Source organism: Homalodisca vitripennis, chromosome 8 (assembly GCF_021130785.1).
Source record: "Homalodisca vitripennis isolate AUS2020 chromosome 8, UT_GWSS_2.1, whole genome shotgun sequence".
Lineage (NCBI taxonomy): Eukaryota > Metazoa > Arthropoda > Insecta > Hemiptera > Cicadellidae > Homalodisca > Homalodisca vitripennis.
In genome coordinates this window covers 117,115,817-117,141,332 of record NC_060214.1, presented here as the reverse complement: position 1 = coordinate 117,141,332, position 25,516 = coordinate 117,115,817, and the positions used below count along the sequence as shown (strand labels likewise).

General features: G+C 36.3%; 2 protein-coding genes across 10 annotated transcripts in view; one reads left to right on the top strand and one right to left on the bottom strand.

The window, feature by feature from the left end:
- LOC124368344 (phytanoyl-CoA dioxygenase, peroxisomal-like) overlaps nt 1-15,698 on the bottom strand; it is a 28,661-nt gene extending 12,963 nt beyond the window's left edge. The window contains exons 1-5 of the mRNA XM_046825620.1: nt 15,338-15,698; nt 5,558-5,739; nt 5,013-5,142; nt 4,290-4,324; nt 3,736-3,901 (exon numbers count right to left, since the gene is read on the bottom strand). Coding sequence (XP_046681576.1) covers nt 3,736-3,901; nt 4,290-4,324; nt 5,013-5,142; nt 5,558-5,739; nt 15,338-15,400 — 576 coding nt within the window. The 5' untranslated portion in view covers nt 15,401-15,698. The remainder of the gene's footprint in view (nt 1-3,735; nt 3,902-4,289; nt 4,325-5,012; nt 5,143-5,557; nt 5,740-15,337) is intronic.
- A 2,709-nt stretch (nt 15,699-18,407) lies between these two features.
- The window catches only part of LOC124367976 (NK-tumor recognition protein-like), a 107,339-nt gene continuing 100,230 nt past the window's right edge, over nt 18,408-25,516 (top strand). For all 9 annotated transcript variants that reach the window (XM_046825215.1, XM_046825226.1, XM_046825224.1 and 6 more), the window contains exon 1: nt 18,408-18,512. The gene's annotated coding sequence lies outside the window, so the exon portion shown is untranslated. The remainder of the gene's footprint in view (nt 18,513-25,516) is intronic.

Below are 25,516 nucleotides of genomic sequence, written 5' to 3'. Positions count from 1 at the left end.
GTCAGAAGGCAAACTGGAGCTAAACTCAAGATTCAAAAAGTTTTATGTTGTAATAATAAGAAGTTATTTTTCAAGATCAGCTTATCTCTTCAATTACTGAACACTGTACATATACATTTTATAAGACAAAACATACCACAGAACAAAGCTACAGCACACATACTACTTTGAGTGTGAAAAACATGTAACGTACCCTAAGTCAGGTGGTGTACATGTCGTTTTACTATGAGAACAGAATTCACACTTCTAGATGACATGTGTAATCATATCATGCAGGTTACCCCACTTCGTTAAGTACACAACATATTACAAATTATTGGAGCCCTGAAATCAAGGGACACAAACATTACAAAGTATGGACTTGGGGGCAACTTGAGATGTCTGTAATTTCTATGAAAATTATACACCCACAATATGATGTCCGATTATTTGATATTAAAAATGTAATATCAAATTTGAATTTATTCAATGTCAGTTTTATAAAATAGCTCTTTATATTTCAGTACCATTCCAGTTAAAAAAAAATGTTTAAGATTAACTTACACTAAGTACATACATTAATTGAATATATCAAATGAATTAAATATAAAATGTAAATGAGAGATTAAAACACAGATTAAATATATTAATTTTGTCACTTGAATTACTCAGAAGGAATAAATTTCATTAAAAATTGTTCACTCAAACATTTAATTTATGTGGTCTTTCATACAAGTTTAAATCTTTGAAAATCTAAAATTACTCCTGATTTTTATTCAAAAATGTTTTATAAAATATCATAGAATGTACAACTCATGACCCTGTAAATGTCCTGACACTTCACTAGAATGATTGCATGGACGTCCAACCTGGGTGGTGGTTGAGAAAGAACTGAATACGCTCCCGTCTCAGAGCGAACTGGACAATTTTTGCCCCATAAGTCATTCCTTCCCCACCTGCTCATGAATCAGTCAGATGCTAGATTACCTTAAATGGTGGATCGTCTATTCGACGCCAGCTATGAATTATTCACCTGACTACCCAGTTTATTCTAATTTTAAATATCCTTTGTTTTATACTTTTTGCGTTAAATTTATTTAATTTACTGTATTTTTAAGATTTATCTTTTTAACCCATTGCGAGTCACTGACGAGCTGGGCTCGTCATGCAGCGGCCGGGCCTAACGGCACGATAACAAGGTCAGCCTGCTTTTAAGTTTTCCTCCAAATAGCTCTAGTAATGTCTGATAGATCGGGTGATCGTCTTCACTTGTCAACTAAGAGTGTTTAACAACGGTCTACGTTTATAGTTTTCAAAAGTTTTATAAATATCCTACAGATCGCAGTTGTATGTTGAAATTGAAAAATCATTCATATGAGTTTACTATCTGCTTTTTAGCGCTTCTGATTGGGTGTTTTCCACAGTTGTTATTATAATACTTTTGAGGTTAGTGACACAGAACTAAATGACGCAGACGTACATGTTAGCGGGTTTAGTCTAGACAATGGCTCGGATGTTGTAATCGCTTCGCCCGAGCCGCTTTATTTAGACTATGATTCAGACATCATCCCTGCCACCCCGGAACCTTGCTCGCGTATTATTGTTCCTACATCACGGATACCCCAGCGGGCCCATGTCCCACCTGAACGAATACCTTCACAGCTGAATTTTCTAGTATACAATAGCGAGCGATACGATGTGGCGCACCATTGCTGTTCGTTCGGCCCGCTGACAGTAAATTAATTCGTGCCCGCGCGCCAAAACAATACAAGCCGCAATGGGTTAATCTGCAATAAAAACCAATAAATTCATTAATTTTCAATCTGCTACAAATTGAACCCCTAGATGAGAGATCAAACAGATTTTTAGTATTCCTGAGGTAACGTTAAAAATTGTGCAAAATTTTGTAATTGTACATTATATGTCTGAAAAATACATCTTTTTAATAAGTTACGATTTCAATGAAATGCATGATAATGTTTCTCCAAACATCTTCAATGCTGCCCAGCAATATCTTAGAAATAGGTGGTCTGTGGTGAATGCAGGAGAGATGTAAAATATTATAAAATAACCTAACCATCACATCTGAGCTGTTATCAGGTTGGACTTTGACCATTGCCTTACCAACAACTCAAATTCTTTGTTGTTCCACCTCTCTGGGTTGTATTAGTATTACTAATAAATTCTTATTCTGAGCTCAAATAATACATACCAGTTGTATAGAAAATATTGAAGTTGAGGCACTTAAAATTAACTTTAACCCTCTAAGTGGCAAGCGCCATCTGAGACGTATGATTCACGCCGCCGCGAAGTGGCAAGCGCCGTCACAGCCATCGCTTCACATTTAAGGCCGTTGCTCCGCAACCGTCCATTATTTTTAGGCCTAGTTTGAACTATCGTATTCTCCATGAAATTTCCTATACATATCATATAGTATAGTGTGTATTCATGTTACTAATGTTTGCTGGCTTAAATGATTCCGACGGTTTTCGTTTGACCTGGCGGCAGACGAGGGAACAGCTGTCTACTCGTCTCGTCACTGTTTTGTTTGGCGACTTTGTGTACTGTTATTGTCAGTATATTATTGTTTATCGCGTTTGTGTTACCGGTAAATGTTTAGGTTATTCGTTCGTCATGGAAAATGTTGGGTTACTTTGGGATTATACCGACTACACCAGTATGAGGAACACAAACAAATAAATTTATAGAAAAAAAAAACATTATAGAACGAAAAAGCAACTCTTCAATTACAAACTTACAATGATTATTAATTGTTAATGGGTTTCCTGTGACGCCTAGAAAGCAGCAATATCAAGGATGAGTGAGTTTAGTGGATTTCCGCCTTCAGCAGCAATTGCCGACCGCAACGCATATTTTAGATGTAGGCAACTAGTCATGATCTTGTAAAAAACGAATGGTCCCCTCTTCGCTCCTGGGTAAATCCCAAATTCTCATTGTGTCACCAATCACTAATCTATTACACAGACAGTAAAACAATCCTATTGAAACTATTGACACGAAAAGTACAAGAATGCGGCGCACCAGCTGAACGGGCGGCGAGAATCTGTAGTCACGTTATCTACTAGATCGCTCAACTTTGACCTCTGTCTGAGGATGGGGAGGGGTTTGCGATAAGACAATTCCTGTTTTATATTTATGAAATATACTGTGTTATGACAAACTAAGCCACTATTATACTAAATAGGCCCTAGACTATTATTATTATAGGCCCTACACTACTGGGAGGAAAAGGCAAGCCCCTTCTAGTGACTTGGGAGTAAAAAACCAGTTTATACATAGATTTAGTTTTTCCCATCTAAGTTTTTTGTTCTTGTAAATAGAAAAAAAATGTATAAGAAGTAATTTGTTTAAAATAAAATTGTGTATATTCTGTGAATTTGACATCATTTTGTAGCTCGAGTAGTTTCAAAGTGACGGACAGTAGAACTTAAAAATTATTTTTTCTAAAAAAATTTTTTTACACATCTACAATGATATTAATCTGAAAATAATGGTAAGGCACCAAATATTATATTTATTCTTATTCTATAGTTCATAAGGAAAACAAAAATATATAATGTTGTTAGGTTATCACTTAGATAATATTTTCTAAAAACAAGTTTAACGATCACGGCAATTTGCCCAAAAACGACCTGCCACTGAGACTACAAATGACCGCCACTTATAGGGTTAACCAGTAACTACCACCGGATAGATAGATCCCATTATATCAATCACTATCTCTAGATCACTAACCTTGGGTAGAGCAGTGTAACTACTGAAAACATTGTCATACAGTATATCTTGAACCTTGTAGTAGACATGCTCTCCTGTAGCTCCTTGCCTTTCAAGCGATGGTTCTTTCATCAGGAACATTCCCTGCAAGGGACACACTCCATTGCAGAGATCCAGGAAGTGATCTCTATAAACCACAGAACACACAAATTAATAGAGTAAATCTTGAATCTTGTAGTAGAGATGCTCTCCTGTAACTCCTTGCCTTTCAAGCGATGGTTCTTTCATCAGGAACATTCCCTGCAAGGGACACACTCCATTGCAGAGATCCAGGAAGTGATCTCTATAACCACAGAACACACAAATTAATAGAGTAAATCTTGAATCTTGTAGTAGAGATGCTCTCCTGTAGCTCCTTGCCTTTCAAGCGATGGTTCTTTCATCAGGAACATTCCCTGCAAGGGACACACTCCAGTGCAGAGATCCAGGAAGTGATCTCTATAACCACAGAACACACGAATTAATAGAGTAAATCTTGAATCTTGTAGTAGAGATGCTCTCCTGTAACTCCTTGCCTTTCAAGCGATGGTTCTTTCATCAGGAACATTCCCTGCAAGGGACACACTCCATTGCAGAGATCCAGAAAGTGATCTCTATAACCACAGAACACACAAATTAATAGAGTAAATCTTGAATCTTGTAGTAGAGATGCTCTCCTGTAGCTCCTTGCCTTTCAAGCGATGGTTCTTTCATCAGGAACATTCCCTGCAAGGGACACACTCCATTGCAGAGATCCAGGAAGTGATCTCTATAACCATAGAACACACAAATTAATAGAGTAAATCTTGAATCTTGTAGTAGAGATGCTCTCCTGTAACTCCTTGCCTTTCAAGCGATGGTTCTTTCATCAGGAACATTCTCTGCAAGGGACACACTCCATTGCAGAGATCCAGGAAGTGATCTCTATAACCATAGAACACACAAATTAATAGAGTAAATCTTGAATCTTGTAGTAGAGATGCTCTCCTGTAACTCCTTGCCTTTCAAGCGATGGTTCTTTCATCAGGAACATTCTCTGCAAGGGACACACTCCATTGCAGAGATCCAGAAAGTGATCTCTATAACCACAGAACACACAAATTAATAGAGTAAATCTTGAATCTTGTAGTAGAGATGCTCTCCTGTAGCTCCTTGCCTTTCAAGCGATGGTTCTTTCATCAGGAACATTCCCTGCAAGGGACACACTCCATTGCAGAGATCCAGAAAGTGATCTCTATAACCACAGAACACACAAATTAATAGAGTAAATCTTGAATCTTGTAGTAGAGATGCTCTCCTGTAGCTCCTTGCCTTTCAAGCGATGGTTCTTTCATCAGGAACATTCCCTGCAAGGGACACACTCCATTGCAGAGATCCAGGAAGTGATCTCTATAACCATAGAACACACAAATTAATAGAGCAAATCTTGAATCTTGTAGTAGAGATGCTCTCCTGTACGAAATAATGAAAATGAAATCTCAAAAATGTGTTTTATGCATTTTTGGGCTTCAGGGGTCTCACGCCCAAGCAAAAAAGTTTATGTTTTATGGATAGATACTGGAATGTGTTAAGTGCATTCTACCTCAAATTTAGCACTCGATTGTATATGATATATATGATCATGCTGATAGCTGATGTCTCCATATAGTCCTCAACAGTACTCTAGTAAAGAACAGGTTCTCTATCCATCCTTCTAGATACATCACTTAATTCTAGGTGGATAGTTATTCTAAGTTCAATATATATATAAAACTTCAATATGCATAAGTTGTATTGAACAGGAGAAATATGTAACATATCTTACCTGCAGGAATTCAAAACATGCTCACTGACAAGATTTTTAACAATAAGATAACCATTGTCTTCGTAAAATTGCTTTTCTGTCCGTGACAAAAGAGAGCAATTCCTAGTGTATCGAAACTCTTTATCTTGAATTAATGGGGCAGAAGCACAACATGAATTCTGCGACAGTTTCTCTACCTGTTCCTGGAAAAATAAAATTGTACTATAAATTAAAACCACTCAAAAACTTTTACAAAAGCATCCTTTCTCACAACTTAAGTAAAGAGCTCGAGAGGGTAACTGGAATGTTACTGAGTTTTCTGAGTAATACGACATTTAAAAATCTAGAATTTACTCTTTTCTTCGGGTGAAAGAATTTAAAGCATGAAGTTAAACATGTAAAAAGATTAACAAATTAAGAAACATGTCAATAAACGCATCAGTCAATCTAAAAATAAGAATAGTTGATGTCGAACACATCACTAGGATAACAGCCAAAATATCAACAACACCACCACAAGCAGTTCTTCACATCACAACAGAAATACATCAACTAATTAATGATGTAGCAATTTTAATCCATTACTGCCAGTGTGTTCAGATTGTTAGACTTGCCAGTACTAACTTCATTTATTCGCAAGTAATCATACTTTATTCACTTATGTGTCAGTATGAAATTCATGTTGTAATAACTTGCACAAAACTGTACAAGACACACATACAGCCCTGCAAAAATCAAAATATACATTTGGACTTAGGCACCATATTCACACATTGAATATGGGAGTAGGGTTCATCCCAGGATCACAAAGTGCTTGAGGTACTAAGTTTCCTAACTGTAATCCATAAATTCGCCGACCTGGATCTTACCTGGATAGACTGGATCTTAAACTCAACTCAATTAATTTATTGTCAAAAAGCATAAAATGCGTGGACAATCAACAAGATACATGTATATACAATGTGATATATAAAAGTAATAAATCAAAACATGTAACCTAAAATAAGGCAAAATAATTGTGGAGGTCTACTTTTTTTCTCTTCTAGGTATTCTCAAACACTATAGTACTCTTTCAAATTAAGAAACTTTTTATGTTGGAGTATCAATTGGCTCATGCTAGGAAATTAATTTAAATGTTTTGGGTATGAAACGTGTGGTAGCAAAATTTGTTACAAAATTCTAGAATTTGGATCAAAAACAGCGGCGAATAGAAGTTGCTCAGGAGTCACTAAACGAAGTCAACGACAATTAAGACTTATTGAAACGTGTTACAACAGGTAACAAAACATGAGTTTAGGGATATGATGTCGAAACTACGAATCAATCATCCCAGTGGAGGCATTCTGGATCACCAAGACAAAAAAAGGCTCGACAAGTGCAGTCAAATGTGGTGCTCACTGTGTTCTTCGATTGTAATGGTATAGTGGACCATGAATTCTTGCCGTAAGGTCAAACGGTCAATAAGGAGTACCTGCAAGTTCATCGCCGTTTGCGTGAAGCACGCCAAAATAATGCCCGGATTTTTAGCAAAACAATTCATGGCTTTTGCACTATGACAATGCACCTGCTCACACTTCATTGCTTGTTCATGAATTGTTACCAAAAACAGTACTGTACCGATCTCCCAGCCTCCATATTCTCCAGAAATGGATCCATATGACTTTTCAAAAATAACAATAAACATAAAAGTCCAGAGTTTAAGAAGCATAGATGATATTCAAACTGCATCTCTGAGCTAAGGGCTATCCCAAAGATCGAGTTTGATAAGTGTATCGAGGATTGAAAGAAGCGCTGGCACAAGTGTATAGTATACAATTAGGATTATTGTAAACATTAATGGAGACAAATAAATAAATATTGAAAAAAAAAAGAATATTCCTGTTACTTTTTGGACATACCGAACCATTAAAAATCTGTCAGAGACTTGCATACTTTACAAAATATAATAAACTTCAGAAAGTAATTACGATCATCAATTGTTGTGACCATGCTAGTGGCCAACCTTTCATATAGTAGGCCTACGCTATTATTAATCTTTTAATTCAAGTGAGTATTTCACTGTTGATGCTTGAAAAGGGTATCACTGCATTCTGTATCTTTTTGGCTCCAGAATATTTGATTTGAAATACTATTGGATTGTGAGTGTTCTTTATTTATTTTATGAATTGGTGCTACATCACAATTGTCAAAGTAACAAAACACCCTTGCAAAAACCCTGTGGTTTTTTTATTGTTTTACTGATTTGTGAACACTTGTGATATTTAATCTTAAACCAAAATAGAATTTTTAAGTGTACAAACACAGTAACGCCATAGACACAACTGTTAGTGTTTCATTTTTATTTTTTATAAGTGAGTGAACACATTCATACTACACTAGGAATAAAAATATCCAGATTGCGTATACAAACTCATACGCATATTTAAAAAAAAGAAACACACAACCCTTCAATAATTTTAAATTTAATATACAAGGCCTTTCAACTTTTAACATCCAAGATACCATCGTTAGGTGTGAATCAAACAATTTGAAACAGTATAAATATTTTTACAATTTAAAAACAATGATTAGTTGAATAAAAGATTTGTATGATTATAATAAATGTTAATAGATGTATCAAAGTTTGGGTCAAAAATAATTTTGTCATATTTTAAAGGAAAGGTGAATATGAATCGGTCCAAAATTATTGTTTAATATTTTATCTTTATGTATAATGTTTCATAAGCATCGAGTTCTTCCTGTTTGTAGACTGATTTTAATAATAAGAAATTTTTGAAGGTGTGATTTGTTCTAATGCATGTTCGGTAATATCTGATTTTTGAGTTTGTCCATATTTATAATATCTGTCATGTTCTTTAAATCATTTTTAATGGTTCTTTCTGTTTGGCCAATATAAATATTATCACAATCTTCATAGTTAATTTTGCAAATTCCACTTTTATTTTCATCTAAAATTTTATCTTTTGGATAAACAAAATGGCTTTGTATAATAGGCTAAATACATATTCATATATTATATGTATTTAAATATGCACATTGTTTCTTTTCATATATTTGCAGTTTTTTATAATATAAATAATAAATTTGTTACTTGTTATTGTGAGCTTATGTTGGTTCTTTGTTTGTAATTTCCTTGCAAAAATAATACAATTATATACTTGATAATCACAAAAAAATTAAAATGATGAATTGCTTTTGTACTTTTTGATGAGTGCATATATTTAGTCAATGTACAACTTATTTGCTTCAAACAACAATTAGTGGTGATTTTTGTATGTAGATTTTTCATCAATTATTAAAAAAATAAGTATTTTGAGATTTTGTTTACTTATATGAAGATAAAGATTTTTCCTTCTTCCTTCTTCTTCTATGGGGCGGCTTACTGCCATGCACTTAAGCCTCAAGGGCCTTTTGCGCACCCTGGAAGCACACCATGAGGCTTACCAGTCTATGATTTCAGCAGTTCCACAAACCGCCAAAAACAACCTATCAGGTCCTCCTGGAGAAATTCACCATGCTTGCCCAAACTACCAAAGATGGCATACCGCTCCCTTGCTATTGAAGGGCAATCAAAGAGCAAATGTTCGGCAGTTTCATCCTGCTCATCACACATTCTACAGAGCGGATCCTCCTGAAGGATGCCGACTCTGTGAAGATGCTTCCTCAGGTGATCATGTCCCGTGATCAGACCTATAACCCGAGAAGACATTGATCTATTTAGTGAAGGTCAGATGCCACTCTGGATGAAGGCGACTTTAGTACCATTCTGCTCATTCTTATACCTGGATGCAACCTCCGCCTTCTCTCATGTTCAGCACAAACCCATTTCGAAACAGCCCCAAAGGATTCACACCTTGGAATACCGCAGAACGGTTGAGGGCCTGTCATAATTGACGCTGAGCCCCGGTTGGCCAGGGCATCAGCTCTTTCATTCCCAGGGATCCCCTTATGACCAGGAACCCAACAAACAGTCACATTGTTGATTCTGGCAATGGAAGAAATGACTTGATAGTAATCCCAGACAAGTTTGGATTTGAACACACAAGAGTCCAGTGCCATCAGTGCTGCCTGACTATCCATGAAAATATTGATCGTCTTACTCCTATATTGCAGACAAAGATTCTCACGAGTACATTCCATAATGGCTGCGACCTCCACCTGAAAAAACTGTAGGATATGGACCCATAGGGACCACCAGCTCCCTGCATGGTCTCACCCCCACAATTCCAGCGCCTGTGCTGCTTTTTGTTTTAGAGCCATCTGTAAACCATTCAAGCTCTGCTGGTATAGGAGGTTTCCTTCAATCCGACCAATCGTCCCTAGGAGGTATCACAATACTAAAGGGTTTGTCAAAGGAAAACTTTTGTGGCATCTGATCAGAGATCATGTGCAGACCATCCTCCTGAATCAGGTACTTCATTTGACTAATCGATAACAAAACTGTTAATTGATATCAATTTAGATACGTCGATTAAACATTATGTACATAAAATACTAAACAAAAGTCATATGTTTAAAATTAAAAGAACTAATTTAATATATACAATTACATAATGTTTTAATACAAACCGTAATAACAAAATAATCATCTTTAAAGCAAGAAAAACATATTTATAATCTTTCAACACTATTTCATTTAATATTCTTAAGTACTCTATTTTTTTAGTAGCTCTTAAAATTTTCAAAATAATTTTGTTTACCATTTTGAAATTTTGTAATATTTCGATATAGCCTACACTATAGCCTATTTTTAACAATTTGTATACGCTATAGTTTCCAAACCTTTCCTTATGTTCTCTACAGGAAACCATTATAAACAACTTTTTCACATTAAGCTGGTAATTTTGTGGTTAAAATTTGAAATAGATGGCTGTTTAGAAACTTTAGAAAATTTGGGTACAATTAAATGTTTGGTTTTATACATAAGTTTAATATAATTACTGTAAATACAGCCATAATATTAACCTTTAGTGCATATAGGCCTTAAACACCCCCATAGGCATAGGGTTCCCTTATAATTATTGGGCTTCATGCCTGTAAGGGCTACCTTTTGCGGGAATTTACATATTTTTAGTATATATTTTAGTAGTAATTATTGTTAGTTGTAAGTAATTACTGTTTATTTATGAACTGTTTTAATCATGTGTTATTTGTTTAATTTAATTTGAAATTGAGTTTGTATATTCCTGCAATAAAGAGTTTTCTACTAGATATTCTATTCTGTAGGAAAAATTGGTAATTGTGAAAGTAACAGCCTGAGTGGCAAAATACGAGTTTCACATTATCAACTTATCGGAATCGTCCTACTGAACAAAACAATATTTTCACGGGGTGGAAATGCGAAATAACGATGTTGTAGAACATAAAAAATGGAACTTGAAATCCATGGAAAAATGGAATTCACGCGTGGAGCAAATATTTCCATGTTGTACATCTGCGTCGGGCATCACGTGACCTTTTGTGACCGTGATTCAACCTTGCGATGACGTCATTGGATGCACCGCCATCTTTGGAAACTTAAATAAAAAAAAATACTGAAATGAGCAGAATTTTGACCCAAATAAACAATGTTTTCCTTAATTTTGAGCTATTAAATAATTATTGTTATTGGATTGAGACGAGTGCCTCCGGCCATCAAGCTGCAAAGTGCTGCCCCATGCTGATGTCAACAAAAGAAAAACATCCCTTGAGATAGTATTTATCAGTAAACTATCAAATTCTAGAGGGGCTGATCAGAAATATAAAGTGAAAAGTAATGCAAAGAAATTTATGTAAAGTGTAAAAAACATAATAAATCATGTGATAATCCAATATTAATATATAAATGAAGAACACTTACAATTAAAAGGAAATAATCTCGTTTCGGTCAAAATGTAAACTCCTAACATGCCCGACAAAACACTCCGACATGCACAATTCACTAAGACACGATTCGTCGAACTAGTGGATGGTTGATCCTTGATTGACAAGCACTCACTCGATCCGAACTACAGTACACGATCACAGATATGTTATCAGTCCCGGCCGCAGATAACACAAGTATACAGATAACGAGACAAACAGCACACAAACAGAACACTAAAAACTTATTTATGAATGCACCGCCTAAAACCATGTCATTTGTCATTTGCATCCCCTAAAACCATATTTTTTTCAGGAGGAGGAGCAGAACACGTTAATAAAGTCATATTCGTGAATTGCCTTTTGTCGTCCTTTAACCTCATAGATACCAACAAATCTAACATTTCTGTAATAGTATAAAAAAAGACTACAATTTTGAAAAGTAGTACAAATATGAGTCATAATTTTAAAATTCAAAAATGCCCAAAAATACTGGGGTAGGGAGAAGCTGTTTTGCTACTGTATTTAAATCAGAAGGCTGTATATAATAACATTGCTAGGAAGTAATAAGCATTTCTCAAGAGGAACAGTTTTCCCAGTTGTTCCTCCTACCAGCTTATAAATATTTCTGCTAGTTCCTGCCTTTTGAGATGAATATTACACGTACTCAGAGTGAGGAATGGTCCTTCTGCTGAGAAGGTCCAAACAACGTAGGGTCAGCGTCCTGAAGAATTCATAAAGATGTGTTTGTTCATAGCTTCTTTCTGTACAGTTTCTTCGTCAGAATGCTCCATGTCAGTATCTTCTTCAAAATGCTCAGAACCAGCATCCGTGTCGAACTCATTTCGGGTAGGGTACGATATGCCGACCCGGTTTTTTATATCGAAGAATGTAATCATCGATACCTAATATTCACATCTCAAATCCTAGATTATCAATCGATATAATAGTATCTATAATCCTCAATAACAATCATATGTTTTAAATTAAAATATGAATTTAATATTTACAGTGATCAAACAAATTACTATAACCAAAATCAGGAAAATTGAAGACGACCATATTTGCTCCTCTCACAGTTACAATTGTTTCTTTCCCACAAATTTCACATAATGGGTTTTTCGGTACGAGTCCAACATGTTGAAGCCACGAAAAACAAGTCTTATCATCTTTCAAAGCAATGTTGTGTTGTTTTCTAAAATTGACTGCCATTTTTAATAATCAAATGTTACTTATGTAAAATTCAAATATTACCTTACATGTATTATTTGAAAGTGTTTACAGCGGAAATTTTAAGATTAAAGGTTGAGGTGGCAAATCACGAATTTGACGTTATCAACGTATTCTGCTCATCCTCCTGAACAAAAAATATATATGGTTTTAGGAGGTGCAAATGACAAATAACATGATTTTAGAAGGTATATACATAAATAGTTAGGTTCTTAATGTTCTGTTTGTGTGCTGTGTCTGGATATTTGTAAATATTATCTGCAGGTGGGACTGATAGCGTAGCCTATCTGTTATCTGAGCGCTCTGGGGCAGAAGTCAGAGATAACGTGTACTGTAGCTGGGATCGAGTGAGTGCGTGACAATCATGGATCAACCATCCACTAGTTCCACCAATCTTAGTGAATTGGTGTGTCGGAGTGTTTTGTCAGGCATGTTAAGAGGTTACATTTTGACCGAAACGAGATTATTTAGTTTCTGTACATTCTGTGGAACACACTAATTGTAAGTGTTCTCTATTAATGTCCATTTATATACGTTTCATATTAGGGGTATTCATGATGTATTAAGTTTTTTACACGGTACATAATTGCCTTTCCATTACAATTCAATTTATATTTCTGATCAGCCCCTCTAGAATTTGATATTTTACTGATAGGTACTATCTCGAGGGATGTTTTTCTTTCTTTGACATCAGCGCGGGGCAGCACCTAATTTTCATTTACGTTTATAAAGATGGCGCCGCATCCGATGACGTCATCACGAGGTTGAATCATGGTCACAAAAGGTCACGTGATGCCCGATGTGGATGTAGAACATGGGATATTGCTCCGCGCTTGAACAGTTTTCCATTTTTGATGTTCTAGAACTTTGTTATTTCTCATTTCCACCCCGTCAAACCTTATATATTGTTTTGTTCTGTAGGATGATTCCAATAAGTTAATAACGTGAAACTCGTATTTTGCCACTCCGGCCATTAATGTGACAATTACCTTTACAGCTGTTGATATAGATTATTAAAGTTGGTAAATCTTAAGCTCAGCGACTACCGCTCCGATCGCCGTAATTTTTTGCATTCTAACACAGGTTAACGTAATTTCACCGAAAAAAATAGTCCCGATTATCGCCGTAGCCGTTTACTTCCCCCCCCAAAAAAAAATTTTTGGAAAAAATAAAATTAAAAAAACCTGACTGACAGTGCATTTATTCGTTTTTTTTGGTGTTATTAGTTCGTAGGGCACGTAATTTCACCGAAAAAAGTAGTCCCGATTATCGCCGTAGCCGTTTACTCCCCCCCCCAAAAAAAATTTGGAAAAAATAAAATTTGAAAAACCTGACTGACAATGCATTTATTCGTTTTTTTTTGGTGTTATTAGTTCGTGGGGTAGTAGTCCATGTACTAATTCTAGTATAAACTCGTCTTATCTTATCAGTAATAAACGCGCGCCGCTTATCTTTTGCCTGTAATGAAACCTGCGTTAGTTCTGTCTGAGTGTTGTGTGTGTAAGCAGTCATGCGTGATCTGGGCTTGGACTTTGCAAGCTCGAGTTAATTTTTTTTCTAAAAGAGCAAGCAGCGCGAAGCGCTGCGCAGCGGGCAAGCATCGCGTGATCTGAATTTTGAATAGGCAAGCTAGGGTCTTTTTAGCGTGTGACAAGAACCATCGCAAGCCATGTCAATAACTTCACTAATTATTCCTTGTCCATGTGGGTTTGTTTGTGTACGTCTGGCGGTCAATCGAAGCCGTCCTATAGGTCACGTGACCCGTACGGCCAATCGGAAACCTTCCTGTTTGTCACGTGGCAACTGTCAATTCATCAAAACGTCCATGGTCGGCCATTGTTTTTAGTTTGATAGTCGAAAATCTTGTTATTTATATGTTTTGTATTGCCAACATTGTACTGCCGTAAAACTGGTTTTTATATGTTAGCGATAATCGGGACTATTTTTTTCGGTGAAATTACGTTAACCTGTGTTAGTACGAAAAACCTTACGGCGATCGGAGCGGTAGTCGCTGATCTTAATATTTACCTTAAAGTTAATTGCTCAAAATAATTAATTAGTATCGATTGATTATATCGATGGTTATGAATTAATAATATCGTTTGCCAATTTCGATATAAAAAACCGGGTCCGCTTATTGTACCCTACCCCTCATTTCCTTGCTTATAAAAGTAACATTCACTAGAACGTTCTTCCAACCACCAACAAATGTTCTCATCGTTGTTATCGTGAAATAAAACTATTTAAAAAGACAATATTCACTCACAAACACAAATAAAAATAACTATGCATTCTAGCTATTCATACACATATGCGGTAGAACATACTGTTAGGTTGCTCTTAACACTGCACTCAAGTGCTAGGTCGTACTATTAGACTAACATTTTATTAACAAAGTACCCACTTTTCTCCATCCCCTCAAACCATGTATCCCTACTTGTACCCCTTGTTTTACATAGAAACATTGCTCGATATACCATAGTAAGCATAATTTGATCAGGGTCATCAGACGAGAAATAAAAAAAATTCTTTAGAATGACTGAAACTGATAAATAGCTCAACCTCTTGCAGGTTAAAAGTTGCTTGAAGTCATAAAACCAATGTGAATGATGATTCACTGTGAAAGTTTAGCATTGCCACTTCTAGGGTTAATATCATGATTATTATCATCCTCATATAATGAAACTTGACCATTATTAACACTAAAATCCTACTAAAAAGATTACTTACATGGTATGCAGTGTTAACCCTTAAATGCCCTAAAATTGTTTTCAATCTTAATGTAGATTGCATACTGTATTCAATTTCAAAACTTGCAATCAACGCAAGCTAGGCTATGTTTGCAAATATCAGTATCACTTAGATGGAACAGACCTACAAATATAAATTATTTGTGTTAGACCTATAATAAATAATAATTATTGTTTATGATTGTAATATTGAAAAGCTAGCTGATAGAAATAAAACTGAATTGTTATAACTTGATCTGATATAAAATATTTGATTAATATTGTATACAGTTGACAAAACAAAAAATAGTCTTAATCAAGAAAATTAATATTATTTTTACAAAGTAATTGCTACTTTTTAATTTTGCTAAATGTAGATCCAATTTTTGGCAGATTAATAATTTTTAAGATTTCCCCACTAGTGCCAACGTGCCAAGACGAAGACAATACCCCACCTTTCCCCACTTTTATAAACTCAAGAATTCCCGCATTTTCATAATTGTTCACTATAATAAATTACCATTCTAATTTGTAAAAAACTTTGAAATAGTCATACTTATCTAATAGTCATAAAATATCGTAATAGATATCCTAATGTTTTCTATGTTCATATGTATCTCAAACCCCTACGTAGGACGTACTGTATTAGATTTTTACCTCATTTAACACAAAACCATAGTTTAACATAGTTTCTTCTTAACAATATTCATCATTCTTTTAATCCCTTAAGGTATATTAATAATACATTTTTTTGTTCTGTTTTCAATTATCTTCTTTAGAGTTTAAAATTGAAACACTATTTTTAATTTTTATTGATTGTATTGTTCCATGTACTACTTAAAATATCGCATACAAGTGTCCAAAGTTTAGGTTTCACTTATTGAAATTCTCGGTTTAAATCAATAAGTATTAGCTGAACATATTCCAGAAATGCAAGATACAGTTTAATATTATGTGTTAACTTGTTAAAGATAGTTTGAGCATTGTTGTGTATAACATACTCTGCCTGAAAATATAGTTTTAGAGCTAAATAATGTTTCAAAACACGTTCCATACATGTAAAAGAGAGTCATCTTGCCTGACATGGACTTAGCAGTTAGTAGGGTTTAACTTATACACTTTTTTGAAATGTTAAAACTAATACTGCCTTTTACTGCAATACTGAAAATGTGTATAAATATTTCTCACTAGCTCTTCAACTTTATTTGTACGTTCTTCACAAGCATTAGAAGCACAACGTGCTAATGAATGGCTTACACAATTCATAACGAGTAAGTCTGGGAATCATGTTTTAAAAAGGATTGTACTGAATGGTTCGGCCCAATCATTCTATTAGTGCCATCAGCAACAAATCCAATCATATTTATTTTTTGTACAATGTTGTGCTTATAAAAATATCTACAATAATTTGTACAGTCCATCTGATGTTCCATCTGTTACTGGGAGGAGGTGATAAAATTAATCTTGAATATTGTGGATGCCTGTACATTTTTTACTGCTACAGATATTGTTCACAAGATCTTCTAGTGGAATCATAAATTAACAAACTAGATTTGTAGTTTTTTTTTTACATTTTTAAAGCCATTTCTTCAAACTACCTACATTTTCCAACTACGTTTTTCACAAGAGCAGTACGAGCATTATGTACGATCACAAGTAATCTTTGAGACAGTACATACTGATTTAATTAGCTCAACAAGGCGATCTGACAATTGAATGGCAATATTGTGTACTACTGAAGTAGTATCAAGAGATACAGAAGTTTTTGTGTTTAGCTTCATTTCACCTTCCTCTTACGTGCAACATCTGCAATCTGATGCTGTTGCAGATTTGACTCCTGAAATCTGAAGTCATGTTCGTTTGAAGAGATCCAAAAACAGCAAGTGGAGAAGAACGAAGAAGCTCAAAACGAAACCGCACGCATCGTTTGGACATAAGAGACACCCAGACTATAAAAGGTAGTGCAATCTACGTGAGGAGGTATTCTCATTGTCTCCTCAGGTGCACAAGTCTGCAGAGACGCGCGCGAGCGCATTTATTTATATATGCTATGTCTAATTATATTTAATCTACTACTGCAATATATATATATATATATATATATATATATATATATATATATATATATAATATATATATATATATATATAATCAATTTGATCGAGAAATTGTATCACTTTACAGCAAATATGGATTAAAATTTAGATCAGTATATTACAGTGAACTCAGAGCCACATATTCAATTGTGTATCATAATAAAAGAAGATATTGCGATTATAAATGTATTACAAAAAACTGTTAAATACATATTGTGTTGAGTGAACTCTAACAATAATTACAATATCTCAGCATTTTAAATTTGATTCATACAAATGAGGTAATTGATATAAGATTATAATGAGTCAAAACTCTGATCAAAAGTGTTATCTGTGCTTATAACAAAAGCAGCTTTACCAAACGAAATTTCTAAAAACAATCCCCTTATGGATAAAATGTCTATTCTCTGGAAAGCCGAAAGCCACACTTAGTGGCTTACTAGCTGAATAGTTGAATGGAAAACAGCGAGGGCCATTACCAGTGACCCCGTGAGCTGAGAGACAGGACGTCGTCATAAACTCTCCAAGCCGGCACAGAGAACAGCCATTTCCACCCATAATAACCTCGTGAGCTAGGAAGATAATTTACAGAGGGAGACAGAGTAATTTATTCACATCAGATGTTACTTTAACGTCACATTAAAACACCATTATCTAATAAAGAACTATGTATCTTGACTAATATTCTTTTCGGTGTATTACTCAACTGGTGCAAACAGCCGAAGAAGAAGAAGAAATGAACCGTGGGCCTATAATTGTGTTTAAATTAACTGGTTGACCATATCTTGTGCCTTACTTTTAATCCAAGTAAACTGATATACATTTTTCTTTTAAAATATATACTAACATATAAAAATAATACATTTTAAACTGGTTTTTTGTTAACACAAATAATACGAGTTGTAATCTAAAATAAAAGGGAATTTTGGTTTCAATCGAGGGATTGTGGGAGATTTAAATCTCCCAGTTTGAAAACATTGTGCCAATCTTTCTGTTCTTCTTCAAACGTGACGGGTATCTGTAAAGAGAAATTACAGTATTGTTTGGATTGAAGAATACTGTAATATCTCTAATACCAAGGTAAGTCATTGCTAGGTGATAGGCATTGCATGAAATTATGTAAAAGCATGTTTGCTATTGGTTGATTTTCATTTCGAATAATTAATTCAGAAAGGCTCAAATTACCTACCAACTTGTACATATAGGAAGTGGTCTTCCTTAGAAAAACTGAAAGGGGTAACTGTTAATTTTCTTAACTTTTTTAAAATATGTACTGTCTTAAAGCCTAAGTTGTATGCTAGCCTATAGAAAATTCTTATCAAAACACTGCCCTGAGCAGTCTGGGGTTGCTGTTAAAACAGTCAACCAGTTACTGTGAATTAACAAAACTTAATATTTAATGGTAATCATTTCAATTCGAGAGTAGACATCAAGATTTAGTTTGGCCTTGATTTGGTTTTAACATAAGTAGGCCTATGTTTTAGTTAAATATACTTCAATATTAAACAGTTCCATAAAGAATTGCAAGATTTTCTGTGCTACATATTCAGTTCAGTGTCCCCTTTTTGTAGGGTGGCATGGTTTGTGTGTTCTAACTCCTCGGGGCATTCAATTAAATGCTTGAGTTTTTTTTACAACCACTCGAACAATATGTTTTAGTAATAGAATATTTTAACTAAAAATTCATAAGATTTACATTGAAACTTTTTCATTTTTTTACATTGAAATGTAAAATAGCGATGTAGGGCAGTTTTTAGTTTTCTCTCAGCTAATATTCAAATGTGTAATTGTTCCCTGAAGTCTTTGAAAAGGTGGACCCATACCCTTTGGTGGATGCTACCTTCCACTTGCTGGGATCCGTTGACATGCTCCTTGGAGGAGTTTGTATCTTCAACTCCTATCCTAATTCATAAATATTATCCTCTGAGCGTCAACGTGCCTCACATTATTCTGTGTAATGATGTGTTAATGAAATATAACAGTCCCTTACAGCTGATCACTCCCAGTCAGAGCTTACACATGTTGACTTTTCCGTGTAACCTGATGCTCAACACTGTCACTTGGGAGCCAAAGTGTTAAAGCAAAGCACACAATAGTAATCAAAGTTGTGTTCTATGTTTGACACTAGCTATAACTCCAGTTCAGGCCTGTCTCAATCCTGTTTAAATGTAGTGTTGGTGCTTCGTCTTGAGTGAACACAACCCAGCTGACTACACCTCCTGTAGTATCTTGCCATCACAGCTCAGCGATCATTACCGAACTGGGAGACACAGGATGGTTGTACATGAGCCTTGCCTTCTCAGGCAGGAGCTCAGTTTGTCAACAAACTGCCAAATTTGATAAGAAGTACTGCAATGCCTAAGACATTTAAAACTCGTCTTAAAACTGCATTGCTCTCTGAAGCTTTTTACAGTGCAAACGAGTTCATGGCACATGTTTGGGTGACCACATGATTGGCTGACTGATGCTGGTGCTAGAGCGGGAAATTCAAATGAATGAGAAGTAAGATGGATGGAACAAATTATGTGTATGAAAGTAACCTAGATGTCATGTAGGCTATGAATCCAAAATTTTAGCCTATTTTCTTTCTTGACAATTGCTATAACATGTACATGTTCGAAAGCAATAAAATTATTATCACACTCTCTGATAGACAAAACCAGCTTGGATGCAGCTCCCACCCCCTGCGGATTGTTAACTGCTCACCATACTTCTCTCTACAGACAATGGAGTGGAACATCGTCACTAGGTTCTCTTAGTGGCCGACGTTGCAGTGTGTGATAAATGTTCTGTGCTTCATCCGTAACAGTCATCACCAAGATCGACGTTGGTAATCTACTGATATCAGAGTTAAAGCCTTCATAGTTACAGATCTGCAAGCTCGTCCAGGCATATGAGTATTTCAGAGATTTTGTCTTCTGCCCGGAAAGATCAGATGTGCTCAACTAGACTTTTCACATCTCTTACCTTTTCTCGAACAGGACAAACTCCTGCAGGTCGGATGAAGACTTAGGAATTTGTGAATGAAAAATCCCATCTTGTATTTGTTAACTAGGCCTACTACTTTCACTGTACACATTTTCATGGAAGATTGCTAATCACTCTTCCTCTTCAGCTCGTTGCATGATAAAATCTTGCCTATTTCAATGTGTTACATACGTGTTTCAGGCAGAAGCCAAGCAATAAACCTCTTCTCATGGGTGATTTACCAAAAGCTCGAGTTACATCTGCCAGAGCCTTCCTTTCTACTTTTTTGTGATGGTGGTTCCTTTATCATCACAGTACACAATCTCCAATCCAAGTCATATGAAGTCTGTATCCTACAGTTTTTCAGGCGGAGGTTGCAGCCATTATGGAATGTGCTCATGAGAATCTTTGTCTGCGATATAGGAGTAAGACGATCAATATTTTCATGGATAGTCAGGCAGCACTGATGGTGCTGGACTCTTGTGTGTTTAAATCCAAACTTGTCTGAGATTGCTCCCTGGGAATGAAAGAGCTGATGCCCTGACCAACCGGTCAACCCAGCCCTGATGCCCTGACAGGTCCTCAACTGTTCTGCGGTATTTCAAGGTGTGAATCCTTTGGGGCTGTCTCGAAATGAGTTCGCACTGAACATGAGAGAAGGTGGAGGTTGCATCCGGGCATGAGAATTAGTAGAATGGTAGTACAGTCGCCTTCCTCCAGAGTGGCGTCTGACCTTCTCTCACTAAGTAGACCAATGTCTTCTTAGGTTATAGGTTTGATTACGGGACGTGGTCACCTGAGGAAGCATCTTCACAGAGTCAGCATCCTTCAGGAGGATCCGCTCTGTAGAATGTGTGATGAGCAGGATGATACTGCCGAACACTTGCTCTTTGATTTCCCTTCAATAGCAAGGGAGCGGTATGCCATCTTTGGTAGTTTGGACAAGGGTGGTGAATTTCCCCAGGAGGACCTGATAGGTTGTTTTCGGCGGTTTGTGGAACTGCTGAAATCATAGACTGGTAGGCCTCATGGTGTGCTTCCGGGTGCACAAAAGACCTTTGAGGCTTAAGTGCATGGCAGTAGGTTGCCCCATAGAAGAAGAAGTCATATGAAAAGTTTACATTTCTGTATGTTTTGTTTTTTTGTTAAAGACTGCTCACATTGAGGTAGTGATAAAGCTCTCCACTGATGCCTTCATTGCTGCTCTGACACATTTCACCTCTTGGCAAAGGTGTCAAAGGTCTCTTTGACATCTATATTTACTGTTGCCACAAATGTTTTTGGCGACAAAAACATTCTGTTCAAACTAATACATTCACTCTTAAGTCTCAAATAATAATTTTTCTAGAAAGAGTGGCATAGCATGAAAAGGGTCATTAGAACTTACATAGGGCTTTTTTTAACACTTTCACAGCTCATAACTCTAACTACCCAGACAGAAACAATGTTTAACTCATGCCCTTTTACAGCGATCTCATACGACCCCTATGACCTCCATGCGCTCATATCTTGATTGATCCTCTTCTAACTACACTTTCAGAGCCATGCTTTGACAAAGTCCCTACAACTGTATCAAACCAGTGCAAGCTCTAAACGAGAGGTTCCCAAACTGTGTGCCACGGCACACTGGTTTCCTTCGAGGCCGGCCAAGTTTGCTGCAGAACTCAATGAAAATAAATTTAATTTAATTTAAACGGTCCAACAAAATGCCTATCCAAGAAAATTATATTATTTATTATTTAAGTACGTTTATATTACGTACTTAAGCTTAATCAATGGCATAAAGTAATAGGTGTGCCGCAGCTATTGGCCATTTTTTTTTGTAGTGTGCTGCGAGAAAGAGTTTGGGAAACACTGCTCAAAACCAATGCATATGGAAGCGTTAGAGCCATGGAGATCTCCACACTCTACTGAAGCATGCAAAGTGATACAGTCGACTCTCGATAATTCGAAATTGGCGGGACATGCAAAAAAATTCGAATTAGTGAGAGTTTTGAATTACCGAGAGTTTCGATTTATTGAGAGGAAAAGAAAACTATTCGAATTACCAAGAGTTTTTTTTATTAAACACACAATGTCATACGGCAAACTAACAAAACTTAAAGAACATTAATTTCTAATGATTAATTGAAAAAATCTGTTATCTTTGATTGCTTTTTCTTGTTGATTTCGTGCCTCATCGACGACCTTGTTTAACACAAATAGTGCTTCGAACACTTCCGGCCCAACTTCTGTCTGCAAAGAAAAGAAAGAAAACAACTGTCACAGCGTATTTCGTAACAAATGCCGAAAATTACGTAATTTGTTGGTTGTATTATAACTTATGGACATACAGTATTTACATTGAAGTTTTAAACTAAACAAACAGCTGATTTTACCAGCCCTAAGACCCTAAGTTTAAAAAAAGTCTACGCTACTTTCGGACATCAAATTCAGTAAAAAAAATGATGGATAAATTGCAGTGTGGAGAAATATGGCATTTTTAAATCAGTTTAACAAATTGATAGGCTAACTACAGTAAGTTTATTGCGATGCTTTTACCTGGAGAGAAAAATGGTGCACCTTTTCTAAGGATGTGCTGGCTTTCTTCAGTGTGACAGGCGGGAACTCCTGGTCTTCCTCATCGTTATCAACATCAGGTTGTTCTTCATCTTTAGCGGCCAAGATGTCAGCATCAGTAAGGGTTCCCCATACTGCAACTTCGTCATCAACTTGCACAAAGTCTTCAAATGGAACATCTCCTATTACAGGGTGAGATTCCCAAGGTGTTGGCTGCACAACTTGAAAGTCTTCATCGGGTGTGTTAACACAGAATCCAGACTTACGAAAACAGTTAAATATTTCGTTTTACTCACACTTTTCCACGCTTTTTCAACAATCAACATGGCTGTGAGAATAGAAGATGTTTGGAGTTTCATTACTGTCAATTCCATCCAGTACAATCTTGACTATTTCATGTCTGTAAAATGCTTTGAGGTTTTGAATTATGCCTTGGTCTAGAGGCTGCAACTTGGATGTTGTATTTGGTTGGAAAAAAGTGAAGTTTCACATTCGAGAGATTTGGAGGGTTGTTATGAACTGAACAGTTATCAAGGAATAAGAGGAATTCACGATTTTGTTTTTTCATGTCGCTGTTCAATGAATTTAAACCAATCGTTTAAACAACTCCGTTGTCATCCACCGGCCTTTTTTGTTCGAGCGGCTAGGTAGGTTACGGGAAATGACTGGATACCTTTAAAACACCTAGGTTTTGCTGCTTTCCCCCGATGAGGAGGGGCTTCAATTTTTCGGAACCATCCATGTTAACAGTAAAACAGAAGAGTTTAACCTTTCCTTACTATGTTTCCCTACGTGGTATTTCTCGTCTTTAAATGTAAATGTCTTGTCCGGCATGCATTTAAAGAATGAGCCGGTCTCGTCGGTGTTAAAAATGTTGTTGTGTTGTTCATGAACTTTCTGTTAAGCTGGACACTCTGCACGCCAATCGGAACACACACTGTCGCTAACGCTAGCGCTTTCCCCACAAACCTTTTTAAAAAATATACCATTAACGTTTTTTTTGAAATTAGTCAACCAGCCTTCGCTTGCTGCATAAGCTGGGGATGCCAAGCTCTCTTTAGCATATGCCTTTGCCTTTTTCTTTTAAAAGCGAACCTCCAACAGGAACGTTTTTATCTCTACACTGTCCTAAGCCATGTGACTAAACACTCTTCTAATCTAGGGATATTCACCTTTTTGTCGTTCTTTTTCTTCCTGCTACGGAACTCACTTCAACTATTCTTTGTTTATTTTTTAGAATGGTAGACAAGGTACTCTCAGGGATTTGAAATGTTTTTGCAACTTCCGACTCCGCTTTACCACTTTCTACCGCCGCCGCGATCACTTCTTTCTTTTCCGAAAGAGAAATACATTTATATTTTTGCTTAGTAGCCCATCACGACAAAACACTTCTTACACACAACAAACACGACTTCCACACAACACGGCGCAAACATAACCAACACTGCAAAGAGTATGCTCTGGGACACAGGGATGCAAAGTTTCTTGTTATGACAGGAATAGGTTGAAATGCGTGTTTCCCACCGGCCGACTCTCAATTCGAATTACAAAGAGTTCTGTCGAGTGAACTTCGAATTACTGCGTGTTCTGTATCGGCCTAACCTCAATTCGTTTTACGTCATTTCGAATTATAGAGAGTTCTGCCCGACAAGACTTCCAATTACTGCGTGTTCAAAATTAGTCTGTCCTCTGCGGTAAGTTCGAAATACCGAGTGGTATCAAAATGCATTGAAAAATTTCGAAATAGCGAGAGTTTTTTCAAGGGACCGGCCTTTTCGTTCGAATTACCAAGAGTTTTTGAATTATCGAATGTTTGAATTATCGAGAGTCGGCTGTATGTGCAAACCCCGAACATTAAGAAGCCAGGGGTCTTGATGACCCGATAATTGTGCATCAAGACGCTTCCCCTCCCACTTGGTCTTTAGCCAAAATAACTCGTTTTTTTTCCTAAGACAAGAAGCTTATAAATTGCACTTTCCTATAAGAACCTTAGCGGTGCTTCCGGAGTAACAAGATATTTAGGATGGGTAAGGTTAGGGAGTAGCAGCCTCCTGTCGAGATCTACAAGGAAGAATTAGGGCATAAAATATCAAAGTCATGTCTCCCCGGAAGAAGGGAGAAGGGGAGGCCAGCTCTGACCCAGCCTCTCCAGTCAAAGTAGGCAGGGAGTGACATACCCTTGTTGAGGCTAGCAAGAACCTCTGGGGTTAGGGAACAAACCCTATCAACTCCCAACAGTCATATTCCGCAGTAGACTAGAGCTATCGAATTGCCCTTGAACACCAGAATCTCAACATTTGGGGTTAGTGATGTGCTGCTCCTGGACATCCATAAGGTTGCCCAGATTTAAGTGACACATCAGTTTTTGCTGTGCCCAGTGGTTGGTTCGACTGGAAGGTATAGACCAGCCAGAAGTGATCCCTGCTGGGTTCATGTTTTCAGTTAGTGATGATGTTGGTCTAGTGATGGAACTTAGGATCTCACCACGAAGTGGTACTCACACCAGGCTGGCCGTGAAGATCTTCCCACTAACAGTCAACTACGTTTGCACTGGTTCT